The sequence below is a fragment of the Carettochelys insculpta genome, chromosome 6 (assembly GCF_033958435.1).
Source record: "Carettochelys insculpta isolate YL-2023 chromosome 6, ASM3395843v1, whole genome shotgun sequence".
Lineage (NCBI taxonomy): Eukaryota > Metazoa > Chordata > Testudines > Carettochelyidae > Carettochelys > Carettochelys insculpta.
Window position 1 is genome coordinate 24618175 of NC_134142.1, and position 14319 is coordinate 24632493.

At 38.4% G+C, this 14319-nt stretch overlaps 1 protein-coding gene across 4 annotated transcripts in view; it reads right to left on the reverse strand.

Annotated features, from left to right (window-relative positions):
- WDR25 (WD repeat domain 25) overlaps positions 1-14319 on the reverse strand; it is a 144366-nt gene that overhangs the window by 24097 nt on the left and 105950 nt on the right. For 3 of the 4 annotated variants that reach the window (XM_074996509.1, XM_074996508.1, XM_074996507.1), the window contains 3 exons: positions 6896-7066; positions 4022-4162; positions 2344-3605 (listed from right to left, as the gene is read on the reverse strand). In XM_074996509.1, the coding sequence (XP_074852610.1) occupies positions 3384-3605; positions 4022-4162; positions 6896-7066 (534 nt within the window). In that variant the 3' untranslated portion in view covers positions 2344-3383. Of the gene's footprint in view, positions 1-2343; positions 3606-4021; positions 4163-6895; positions 7067-14319 lie in introns of those variants that run through there. The other variant, XM_074996510.1, reaches the window with a different exon arrangement.

Here is a 14319-nt window from a genome sequence, read left to right on the forward strand (position 1 = left end):
ATAACTTATTTCTTCCTGGTTTTATGATACTTTGAAATTATAACATATCTGTAATTATTTTATTCTTAGATTACTAATTTGTATTCTCAACTTTGATATTAATGCAGTATTTTGTCTGAAAATTCTCTTGGTTTTCAAAAATTATTAAAAATTTCATATTTAAAAAAGAAACCCAAAAATGAATGGTATTATGGAATGTTTCTAATTATTTCTTGTAATTTGTATCAACGTTGAGTAACTACTATATTTATTTAACATTAGAGGGCAGATGTACCAGTATACCAGAAGGACACAATGCTACCTTCGTGCACTAATGAACTGGGTCCTTAATTTGCCATTAATATACTGGTTTAGAGGGCTGTGTGCCTGAGAGCACTACTACGTAAAGAGGTGAGAGGGGCCCATTCCATGGGTCCCAATGACTGAGGCCACCTTTCTCTACACACTCCTCTCAGTCTTGCAATAGAGCGCAGGGGAGCTGAGGCAACAGAACAATATTCAACCTTCAAGCATCGATGCATAAATGGAACCTTTAAAGGTTAGTGACAGGGCGGCCAACTAATCTACTAATCAGAACTTCTGACACATCTCCAGTGTCCCTCATGCTCCTTGCGCATTACAATTAATAAAGCCACTGTATGCAAATCAGTTATAAAGAGTGATGATTGGTTGAATTACTTTTGCCGTTACAATAGCATTACTTAAGAGCTGCCTGAGGCATTGAATTCTATTTTAGCCTATTTGATTTAACCATTAGCTATAACAATAATTAATAGTTTAGCTTAATCACAATCTATTTTCGAATACAGCACATGCACAAGATTTTGATGAAATACAAAAGTCTGAGTATGTTATACCATTATTAAGATTATGTTTTACTTGTTATGATCAAGACTGACAAAGAGGCTAAATTTCTCAAAGGAATTATTTTAAAATTAACTGAAATTCAAAGTAACTGATTTATTTGTAAATTCTCAGAATATTCATTCTTTACTGACAGAGTAAATGCTATAAATCTGGAAAAGAAACACATTATTTTAGAATAAAGAGAGACTCTGAACTAATAGCTGAAACAAACCTTGAAGGCGGAACTGAAATACAGTATAAAACTATCAACTGTTTGGACATACAATTTTGTACCTCTGCAGGCCTCTATTCATCAATTCAAAGACTGTGCTTGAGTTTTCATTTTATTTAGCTTCACTTAGTAAATATATGCTCCACTATTCATGGAGTCTTACTTTGTGCCAGATCATTTAAGTGTATAAATATATATACATCATTTTTATATTTACTTTTTCAGACCAATGTGAGGTTACAAACAAATACCATATGTACATACATTCATCAACATCTCTCTCCAGTTTTGGCCACCACACTTTTTTTTTTAAAGACCTGCACAAACAGAGAGAGATCAGAAGAGAACAATAAAAATGATAAACGATTGAGAAATCCCAACCTGTGAGGAATGGTTAAAAACCAATGGGCATATTTAGTCTTGGGAAAAGAAGACAGGGAGGACCTGATAACAGTTTTCAAATATGTTAAAGGTCATTCTCAAGAGGGGATTAATCAATTGCTCTCTACATCCACCGAAGTAATGGGTTTAATCTGCAGCAAGGAAGATTTAGGTTGGATACTAAGAAAAGTTTTCTCAGTAACGATAAGGATAGTTAAGTACCGGAATGGGCTTCGGAGGAAGTTGTAAAATCCTCATCACAGGAGGTGTTTAAAACCAGGTTAGACAAACACCTGTCAGGAATAGTATAGATTTAGCTGATCCTGCCTCAGTGCAAGGGGAGGCTGGACTAGGTGACCTCTCAAGCTCCCTTCAAGCCCTATATTTGTATGATTCTATAACATATGTAGCTACAGTACTACCAGTATGTAAAACAAAGTTTTCCTTCATAAACTCAAATACTGTAAGATTATTAATAGGCAGAGAACTAACCAATGACAACAGCTAAGAAATCAGAGGCAAAAAATGATAGGATGTTTCCATTCCCACCTCCTTTACCTTTTTTTTTTTCTAATCAACAGCAAACTGTGTTTATGTGGCCTAACTACCCTATAATTTTAACCACCATATATTTGAAATTCTGGTCTTCCTCTCATCAGATAGCAGAATAACACATCTGCAGACAACAACACTGTCATAAGAAGCCTAATTAAAAAATCTGGAAATACTCAGTTAAAATGGACATAAATATTCTGTAACCACAAGAAGTTCTGTGGCACCTTATAGATTAACAGAAATTTTGGAGCACAAGCTTACGTGGGCAGAGACCCACTTCACCAGTTGCATCTGACAAAGCAGGTCTTTGACCACAAAAGCTTATGCTCCAAAATTTCTGTTAGTCTACAAGATGCCACAGGACTTCTTGTTTTTGAAGATACAGACTAACATGGCTACCTCTCTCATAAATATTCTGTAACACTGTAGTTCACTAAAATTAATTAACCACAATATTGGTATGTGGAAATTCATCTCACATTCTAGCAGTAGCAGTCTTGACTCTGACATATAAGAAATATATTTTGTCGACATAATCATCACAATTTAAAGGCAAATTCTAAATAACCTATGCATATTCTTAAAAATTTAGTATATTGTGTGGGTCACAGTTAAGGTTTAAATAAAATGCATATGAGGAATTTTCTCTCTCTTTTACACACATTCTTGACTATGTAAAAATATTTCAGGCATCTCTTTAGTTGGTCTAAATTGTTACTGAGCTATTGGCTTCCCTGGTGTTATGACAATTTAAGTAGATCAAGAACCACTATCACCATATAATTGATGAAATGCATCTTAAAGGATTAACAGAGGTCTGCAAAAAAGGAGATCCTTCTCTTTTGCATTTTAGAAGATTTCTCCCACATTGTGCTCCTAAACTGCATGGAAAGAGATTTTTTGGGTTGAAAAGTGATGCTATAAATATAGAATACTGTATTTCCTTGAACACCTTGGCATTAATCTGAGTAAGAGCATCCAGGAGTTGGATGTGCAGAGACCTGCAATTAGGTGAAAATGTTATTTTTTAAAATCTCTGGTATAATTTAATACTTACCATTAAGCCTGCTTTTTACTCCCACTAGGCATCACATGATAAAAAACAAATTTAAGCTTACAGCTTAGATGATATTTTCAGAAAAACTCAGGGTCACTCGAACACTCATTGACGTGCAAATTTAAACCAGCTATATAAACTTTTGAAAATCCTGCTCTTAGAAGCTTTGAATATAATATACAAAATGACATACTACTCATCAGCACAAGGAAAATTTAAATTATATGCACTAATTTATTTATTATGAAACACCAGCACCCATGTCTTCAATGTGGTCTAGCTGGATTCACTCTGAAAGGGAACCTTGTTTTATTATTGCCAGATCTTGATATCTCCAGCCCAGTCACACGTTGCAAGAAGTGATGGTAGGACTGGATGAAAAGTTGCACTCACACAAGCTTGGTTATGTGCAGACAAAGTGCGAATTATTCTAGCAGTGTGATAGTTATAAAAAAATATTTTGCCTTCTGAACTTCCTGTCACTAGAAGTGCTCCATCGGGAGAAAATTCACAGCCTACTGCAAATCCTTCCACCTGTAAAGAGTCAAGATTAAGAGGGTAAATTAATATGCTACTTAGGGAAATGTAACATCCTGAAAACACAGTAATGTACTAATAATGTCTCTTTTCCACATTACAATCTAATTATTTCCCCAGGAATTTATTCATACAGACTTATTACGATTTTAAATTGTTAGCACTAATCAATTAATAATTGGTGTAGCTATTAACAGTTCACAAAGTCTTCCATCATTTTAATCTCCATTGTCTTCATAATTTGTACCATTCTAAATTAACTACATTACAGGACACCAGAGACTAAAAGAAAGTCAATTAACCTCTACCCTTGTTAATAAATCAATAGAAACAGCGGACATGTTAAGAGAACAGAAATTATGTTTTAATACTTATAGTCCTAAATACTTCAAGCTTCCAATGATAAATAATACCTTATGCCCTTCATATCTTTTCTTTTTGTTGATTCTGTATGGTCGTTGGGTAGAAAACAATGCCATGTAGTTTCCATTTGTTTGAGCAACAAATGCAAGTTCTCTGGGGTGCAGAGTCAGACTGGGGCAGGTATAACGCTCCTAAAAAATAGTTGAGAAGACTGACATTCCTATAGTTTTGTTGCCTGAAATACAGTCTTTTTCAAAATGATCATGCAGTGTTTTGTAGATCTAACATATCTGAATAATTAGAAACTGGACAGAATTGCATAGTCACCCATGCCCAATCTTCTCAACACGCTCTCCTGAAAGTTCATATGGGGCAAATATTAAACCTGGTATCTGTCCTAACCAGCTGGGCTGAGCAGGAGCCAGGCAAATGCATTGGGAAGAAATATTCCATTTCTCCTCTTTACAAAGGCAGTGTCTGTCCAAAAGCACTCAAGCAGCTTCTGGAAAGACTAAAGGTCCCATGGAGCAGCAGGTCCTCTTCAACCTCCACATCCCTTCCATAGTCCCTGTTTAACTCCTTGCACTCTGGCTGACCTCCTAATTTTGCTGCCAGAGAATATCCTCCAGGTAAAGAGATGGGGCAGGATTTCATACCCACAGTATGGCATGAAATTCCTCTCTGTTGCTATTTGTATCATAAAGAAAATAGTTCATTAATTACAACTGATCTTTCTCAGCCTATTAAGGTCAGAAGTCAGAGATGATGCCAATTTTCAACAAGACTACTTCTCGTACAAAACATTCAACTGTAGGACGAGATGGAGAGTAAAGAGGTGAGTTTTGGACCAAACTTAGCCTGAGGCCCTTGTTTAGAACTGTGAATGATTGTAACTTGGAGAACAGCTGCTCTCACACAGTTTTGGCCAAATGCAAACCAAGGTGAGAAAAGCAGTCTCCTCTAATTTCAGAATCAACCCAAAGTGAGAGGGGTAGGTTTTCAAATCCAGACTTCCTGCTGTGAAATTCCAAGGGTTGGGGAGATTGAAGTAGAGGATCTGCTTTTTAGTTCACCTGTAATTCTAATATGTAACTTTATGTTTCAATATAAATCACAGTTTATGCACAGTAAAAGCATCTGAAATTATTGCATTGTGCAAAAGGTTTGCTACACTCCTTCAAAGGTGAGACAACAAAACGATCAATAAAAAATTAAAGGTGAATTTACAAATGATAAATGATGAAGCATTGCTACCAAGTGGATGGAACACCAGAAAAAGAGACTAAGGGCTTGTTTACATGGAGAATTAGTGCATAACAATCCAGGGTGTCAATCTACTGTGTACCAACTGGCCATGTGGATTCTCCTACCATGCACTAATAGTTCTATGGTTCTGCACCATGGAACTTTTTGTGCACTGTAGCAGGATCTGCACAACCAGTTACTGTACTGCAACCAGGTATGCGAAAAATTTAAACCTGGCTAAACTGCCACATAACTAAGCCCTGAGTTAAAGAAAGTGTTATTACAGCAAGGAAACAAAAAAAGCAAAGCAGGAAACAGAAGAAAACATAACCAATCTTAGGAAAAGATAGTACAACCAGATAGAATAGGCAGAAAACATGTAGGAGTGAAAAAATTTCCAGTAAAATTTTAGTGGAAGTTTCACCAAAAACAGTTCAGCTATTTTACAGAACAAACTAAACTAAAAACAGATACTTTATGTTACTTCATGTGCATTTCTGAGTAGTGAGATGATGAGTTTTCATTCACCGTCTAGCACATTGGTAAAGTCCAAGCACTCCCATCTTAAAGGTTAGACATTTAATGTTAGAAAACTAAGAGTACTTATTTCCCAAAATCACTATCAATATTTTGTTGGTGACATATTAAAGAGTGAAGTCACTGCCCCATTCACTGATACTCTATTTCCAAAAGAACTGTTTTGTTCAAGCTGCTCTGTACATCAAACATGACTACTCTGCAGTTGGTTTATCACTGCAGCGCTTTTTTTCCAGAGCAAATGACTAATGTGCTGTCATGCTGCATACCCAGGATGTGTGCTGCTCCACAACTGAACAAAGACATAAGTGTGGAAGGTACAGAAGCGTCCTACTACATCTTCCACTACAACTTGCTGCCACTACAACTTGCTGCCACTACACTTCTTTCCAGTGAAAAAGCAGAACTACCTGAATCAGTGCACTCATGCATTCTTTAACTTGCATGAGCTGTAAGGCTGGGATTTCAAAGACGCAAGGAATAACTCAGTGTCTTGTGAAGCTGCCAGACTTTCCTGACAATTCAACACGTAACTGCATTGGACTGCTATATGTTGCAAGTAATACTGTATTTGCTAAAGTATTTTGCCAGCACCATTTTTCCACTGCTGTTATCCTTTGTTATGTCTTTACAGGCATATTCTGTGCTATTGCTCAAACATTTCATTAATAAAATCCTTCGCTTGTGATCATCCCAAATACAGAAGAGGGAAATGTGATACTATAGCAAATGCTTTGGTACACAGTTAGCAGGACAAAGCAACATTTCTGCCTGTGTACCTGCCTAAACCTAGCTCAAACATCAGTGAACAGGGAAGATAATGGAAACACTTTTTCTAGAGGGACACTCACAATTCTCTAGGTGACTTCACTCATACTTACAGAGAGTAAGTAAGGGTTCCTAAAACAGAAAGAAATAGCTCTCACTTTTTATTAAGTAGAATTTTACACATCACAGCAACATTATAATAGTTTATTTCAAATCATACAGAAGTACTGTGATTTAATATTAGCTGCACTTATCCCTATTTGCAGCAAAATTGATCAATAACTCAAATTAGTTTAGAGAAAATCAAAAGCTTTCTACGTTGTCCACAATGTAACATACTCAATCATCATTCAAATAATAAGTGTTAACCCTACATGAAATATCTGGTTGGAGATTTTTGCAGCACTGTGGAAATCCCATGCAATGATGGTGCGGTCAGCTGAATCCCGGCTTACTGCATCCGTGCTTGTCAGAAATTCTTTTCCTTCAGGAAGAAAGAGGACATCCAAGGTCTGTTGTACTGCGGCTTTGTACGTTTTTATCACCTATGCAACAAGAACACCTGTTATGCTGGGATAAATTCTATTTCACATTGTAAATGAGGACATTTAAAATGGTGACAAGTGTATGATCATACCATGAACTCAGGTATGTCATTGAACAGTGGTCTCCAGCCTCATCTGCCCCCAGCCACAGCTCTACTCTGTTCCCTGCTTCACCCCAGGCCTAGTGCTGCCCTCATTCCCTCTCACCCCACCCAGGCAGCTCAACCTCTAGCCTCAGCCCCTCTCCATCTCCAGGTCTGCCTTCAGCCCAGCACCTATGCTGAGGAAGCCTTGAATGTGCAGTAATGGGGTGGGGGAGCATGGCCAGACTCCATTACTGGCGATGTGTGGAGGTCATGGCTGAAAAAGTTTGGGCACCTACTGCACTAAAACCACATAAAGCACATTTTTAGATATAGCTACATGAAAAGAGAGTCACACGCCAGTATTTCAAATGGTGTGATATTGTATCTGTTTGTCCAATAAGCATGGTTACCACCTCACACAATATTTAATAACACACAATGGGAAAATTAAACAACATATGAAAGGAAGTATTATTTCCATTATTTTCTTCTTATAAACCTCTAGCAAACATTTTAAGAAATTAGGCTCTTTGTTGTGACAACAAGGATGCAGGGACACTTGTTAACATGGCGTTTTATTTTACAAATTGAATGCTAAATTTCATGCCATTTGCTACTGCATCACAGAGCACTCCAGAGCTGTAGCTGTGGAATCCACCATGGAGTCTGGAGGGCCAAGAACCCCACCAAGTTGGTTCAACCACTCCCTCTCCCTAGAAGTGGTATCTGTGACTTCACCTGCCTTCAACCACATATGGCAGCCAGGGAGTTCACAGCTGGCACGGAAGGAAGTAGTGTCTTCCAAGGGACTGTTATATGGAGATACACCTATCTCATAGAGCTGGAAGGGACCTTGAGCGGTCATCAAGTCCAGTCCCCTGCACTGGCTGCAGGACCTATCACCACCCCTAACAGATTTTTTTAATCTATTTGCCCCAAGCCCCAAATGGCCCCCACTGCTCCCCATATAAGTGACCACTGTGGAGATTAGTTAGTCCTATGGAAACTCTGAGGCTGACAGCTATAGGTTAAGAGGAGGGATTAACCCACTAGGGTAAAAATACTCCTGAGTACCCTTTTTCCACAAACCCCTCTTTTGATTCCCTAAGACCAACTGTTGTGAGGGTGAATAAGTCCAGTGAAACACATACACAGAAGTGAACAGGTTCCATGACCATTAGTGCATCTTGACATAGGCCCAGAATTTGATCCACAGTATTAAAACAGGACTTTTTTCAGTCCATTGACGGGACATATGCTGCTGTCTACCTCACGCCAAAAATACTGTATATATAACTACACTGTTTTAAAAGTGTTATGTGTGCCCAGAGATGGCTGCTGCTATGAGAGTGTAATGAATTTCTACGCAAGGAAACATAATGGATTGCGTGCTCAGAGAACTATTTTGTACTAAAACCCACAGGAAAAGGATGATTTAAAAATCCAGTACATTACTGTTTGCAGAGTTCTTGAGTATGATGCATAAGAGACCTAATTTAAATGAAATTGGATTTATGAGAACATAGAGATACCTTTTTAATTGCCCCTGGGAACTTTACAAGCAACTGTGAGAGCAATGCACTGAAGATTTACCCTAAGCCTTTAACCTCCATTAGTCTCATGATACTGTTTCTTGCTTCTTCCTTAAAAGAGTGTGGTGGGCTCTAGATGAATTATCTCAGGGGCTTTGGAATAAGATTTTCATCCAAAGGTCCTTAATCTGATAGCACAGCAGCATGAAGACTTCTGTAACAGCAATAAAGGAAACATCTGTATCTTTCAGAACTGCAGCAACTGAACTGACGAACATTTCCTGAAAAAATAATTATAACACTGACTATGGTCTGTGTGGAAAGAAATGTAGCAGGAGCCATGCTACGCATCTGTGGGACATAGAACTGATTTTCCGTTTACAAAAGGATTGTTTTTTCTCAAGTCCAAGGCTGACTGTTAGTTATTACATAATTTTGTTAATTTTCGAATTTGTCAGCTTAACTTGGCTATCTGGAAATAACTTCTGACAATAATGACAATCAGTGGGATCATTCACCTCGGAGGTAATTAAGAAAAACTTCTTAGAGGTGCTCCAGAAAAAATAAGTACAATACAAGTAGCTAAAACCCTGTTTCCAGCTGCAGAACTATGTAGGGAAGGTTTGTAGAGTCAGAAACCTACAAAAAATTCCACTATAATGCACTAATCTCTTATGCCACCTCTCTCTCTCTCTCTCTCTCTTGCTTTTTCATATCATTATAATGCTCTGGTATGAAAAACAAGAGGGAAGGTGTATGGAAGTAGCCTGGTACCACAGGTTTGAATCCAGTCAGGGTCTCCTCAGCTCCTCTTTCTGAGGCTAAGCTGAACATTGTTGGTGGCTCTTTCACTGAGATCTAGGTTTTCTCTTTGTTGACCTTAAAGATCTGTGGTAATGTTAAAACGTGTTTGCCCCTGTGTCTTTTCCCAAATATTCACTTACTCACTCACAGGGCCATGAACTAGTTGGCTGACTGACATGAATAATATAAAAGTATAACGTAAAAACTGAAAAATACAATGTTCAGGATTCAGTTAGACATTTGTCTAGATTAGAGCGATCTATCCACAGAAGTTCTGACAAAACTTTGTCGACAGATCGTAAAGTGGATCACTCTTTTGATCTGACCTGATCTTACTGCCTGGCCACTTTATCGGCAAAACAGCCAGCCAGAAGCAGAGCAGACAGTGATGCCTCATGTCCTGGATGCTCTTTCTGTCAACAGAAGGCCCCCAGAAACATTCAGACTGGCTTTTTGTCGACAGATCTCCATTGACCAAGGGGTTCTTCCTCATGGCAAGCAGGATACAGCTGTAGGCAAAAATGCTGCGTTCTATTGACTTACTGTTGACAGAAGACCCTTGAGAATCTGGATGCTCTGTGGGTTTTGTCAACACAAAACCCTTTAGTCTAAACATAGCCAAAGTAACTAAAGCAATGAAATCCAGATTTTGAATAAGACGATTAACATTATTTTAATTTTAAATATTTTTGTATTAATAGACAGCAAAAGTACTGCCCCAGTTGATCAGAGAATGATACCCACAAATGAAAATTTAGAATGACTACAGGGACTCAAGTGATTAGCCCCTGTTTTGCTCCCAGATGGTGTTGGTAACACATGCTCTGTTTCCTTAGATATTGAACATCGAAAACCAAGGCTTTTAAAATGTTCAAAAATGTTGTGATGAACATCCATCAAGTCTTCCACCTAACAATCTCTGACATCATTTATAAATAAACTTGTGAAAAACAAATATACATAGAACAAAAGTGCCTCCACCTGAAAAACCTGGATACTTTTCACCTTATTACATACAGATATGGGAGCAGCTGCTGCAATTGTTCTCATGCTCTGCCTGTCTCACCAGTTTGGAAATGTAATGCTTGCAATTAATGGTAGACTCTGGGTCATGCAGGCAGTGCCCACACATTGTAATAAAATCAACAAGGTGTAAGTAAGCCTGAGGTCTGCAAAATTTACATAATTTTCAGCAGTCTGTTTGCATTTTTAGATGGTGAAGAAGTAAATGTTTTCTCTTCAAACTTAAATTCCTAGGATTAGGAATCTTACACAACAGAAAAAGCAATGAGACTTTTTAAGTCAAAAGTGATACTTGTATATATATATAGCCTTTGCTTTATAATTTTGTGAAAACTGTGAATGGATAACTCTTTACAGTATTACAAAAAAAGCTAAACTTTTAAGAGTAAAGAAAATAGAAAACCAAAACATTTTTCAGCACTCCTCTATACTATAGCTGTCTTCTGAATGAGAAATGATAAAACACAAGGAATCTCAACAGCTTGCAGCAAACCTGGGAATGATTTAAACTAAGAGAAAATCATGTAAGAAAAAAAGATGCTATTAATGCAAAAGGGGCGCTCTAACATCCAGATAAAACAGGAAATGGAAGAGGTGGTTACCTAGCAACATGAATCTTTAAAGAGGAGTCAAATTCTAGCCATGGCAGTTGGAAAGATCAAAAGATGGAGATGCACAAAATGCAGACATGGAAGAAGAGAGGCTGAACAACGGGATAAAGGCTAACTCACAGTAAAAGGAGACAATAAATGAAAATCCTAAACAGAACTCCAAAGAGGATGTTTTGGTTTGATTTGGTTTAACAAATGAATACATTTAAACTCAAATACTCTATTTAGGACCTCAGCAACACAATGTTTTTTGGAAGCCTTTCTGAAGCACATATACGTATATTTCCACAGAGCATGATTATGGCATACTCTAGGGATGCTACATGCAATTCTCTTACGCACATTTGGGGATGCATACAGTAAGAGGGCATGCCTTTAATGATGAGAATGGTCAAAATGTGGGGAAATAATTAAAATGGACATATTTATTAATCTATGCAAAAATTTGTTTCCACCACTATATACACTGCCACAGTTAATCAGTGTTTACATGCTCCCTAGCAAATTTTAAAAATACAGTACAACCATGGTTATCCGACCTCCAGTTATCCAACATTCTGCTTTATCTGACACCAGTCAAGGCAGTTTGGGATAAAATGGAATGTTAGATAATCAGAAGCCAGACTATTGCTCCCCCAGCTGTGCAGCAGCTGGCAGCCTGCCCCAGGGAGTGGGCAGCCAGCAGCCAGCCTGGGGAGCCAACCCTGGGCAGCGGGCAGCTGGTCCTGGGCAGCTGGCAGCCTGCTCTGGGAAGCTGCCTCAGCAGCAGCTGGCTCAGCAGCAGCCGGCAACCCACCCTGGGCAGCTGGTCCAGGCAGCTGGCTCCGTGGCAGCTGGCCCTGTGGTAGCCGGCAGCCCACCCTATGGAGCAGGCAGCTGGCCTGAGGAGCCAACCGTGGCCAGCAGGCCCAGGAAGCCAACAGCTCAATCCAGGCAGCTGGCCCCAGGCAGTCACCAGTAGCCTGCCCTGCAGAAGCCTCCCCTGGCAGCCAGCAGTCCCTCTCCCCCATTATCTGACATTTCGGGTTGTCTGTCCATCTGTCGGTCCCATGTATGTCAGGAAATCAGGGTTTTACTTCAGATGCATCTTGTGCTGCTTGATGCAGTTTGAGATCTCATTTTACATGGCTCTTTAATCTGGACTTATGAAATCAAAATCACTTGCTACAGAATTAACTTGCTCTCTGGCACTGTAATTTTTTATATCTGCTTCAGAAAAAGACAAAGCAATCATCATGTTGCTCTTGTCTGTTGATTTATTCTTAAGTGGACACGCACTTCTTTTTAATCTTTGCATCTTTTAACTTCTATATAAGAACAATCCACAAAGGCACTAAATTGCATGCCAGTTTATCTATATATAATATACATCATGGAAAGCTACAAAAGAAAGAGATGAAAGATTAAGGTTTCTAAGAATATATACCCTCTCTCTTCCCAGAGATACACCGGTCACCATTGAAACAATCACCATTTACTTTCATTATTTTGTACATAATGAAAACAAATGTGAAGCTGTTGCCCTCAAGCCTGCTTACATTTCCACATTTTAAACTCATTTACAGTAGTTCAGGGCACAATACTATTTCTGATCTACTGCATTCTGAAAGTCTTAGAAAACACTGTCCTGCTGTTCACTGTGTATTAATACTTATCACTTGGACATTGTGTAAGGTTGCATATTGCATAGTGACGCTGTTAGAAGTTGATTGTAATTCTGCCGCAACAACTGCAATATCCCATATGTTTTGAAGGAAACATCATTAGAGGAAGTTGCTGTGAAGTAAGGATGGGAACTGGTGACAGAGCATGTGTGGAGACTTCTAAGGAAAGCAGCAAATAAAATGGTGTTGGAATAAAGTGCTAAGAGTCCCTGTTACACAGATTCCATGCTCCAGGATGAATTTACACCTTGGAGTTCCAAGTTTGATTCCTAGTCTGGATGGTTTAGTTGTTCAAGACAAGAGAGCTCGCCATTGGTCCAGAGGCAGCATTTTCATTCCCTACACAGAAAGCAAGTGGCTGGCAAATACGAAACAGGTAAAGAAAGGGGCTGTGGAGTTTTAGGGAGATGACACAGAGAAAAGACATTACCTTTTCCATCCAAATTAAAAAATATCATTCAAAAAAGTGAAATTATGTAATATAGGATACAGCAATATTCAAAAGATGCATGTAACTTTTATAATCTAGATTGCTTTTTTACTTTAATAAATGTTGTTCAGTAGACTGACCAACTAAGAACCAATGATGTAATATTTTGGTTAGTACTTGGGATCAAGGTATACACATTTGTTTCACTTTGCAAAGTTCTTTTGCAGAAGTAAATAATTGCAATGTCCTTGCTGTGAAAAGCACTCATAATTAAATTTGTTTTGTTCTAATTTAGATCATTAATTCACAACATGCTCACAGATACCTGCTAAGGCAAAATGTCAGATACCCTACCCCGTTATCTGCTATTTGTTAATGAAGACTTTTACTGCATGAGTTTTTGAAAATGTACAGTCTACTAGCACAGCCACGACACTTGTAGACAAAAGAGACTTGGTTTTGAAGGTTTATGGTGTCAACAGAATCCCACATAATGATGAAACTCTTTACTAAGGCAGCATTATGGGCTGCAGGCATTCTTCAAGGAATAATAATTTAAGAAAATGAAAGCAGTTTCACATAGATTCTAGTAATCTTGGTGATATGAATAGCATTTAGTAAGGCTGAATTTAAGAGACTTGTTTTGGTACTGATGGTCCATTGCATTTCTTGAAGTGTATGCAGCGCATTATCTGGCCCCTTTTCATCTCGAGAGACGGTGGTTAGCAGCGGCAGTGAGGATCTATGGGCAGTGTTTGAGTTTGCAGGTTCTCTCATGGCTTATCCGTCCAATATTGGATATGAATCATTGATTGAAATAATAGCATGTCAGTCTATTTCTGAATTCTTGAGTCTGAGAGTTTTTCCTTCTAAGATGAAGTTCTTTCACGTGACTTTACACATATACTATCGAAGGATGATGTGCCCTGTCATTGCCAGGTATTTTGATCTGCTGATGTAGATTCCCAGTAGTTTATATCTATGTTGAATTTTTTCATGGTGTTTTTGCATATATCCTTGAATCTTAGCTTTGGTCTTCCTCTTGTTCTCACCCCCCCATGACAGTTCACCGAAGAGCATTTCTTTGGGAAGACATTCATCAC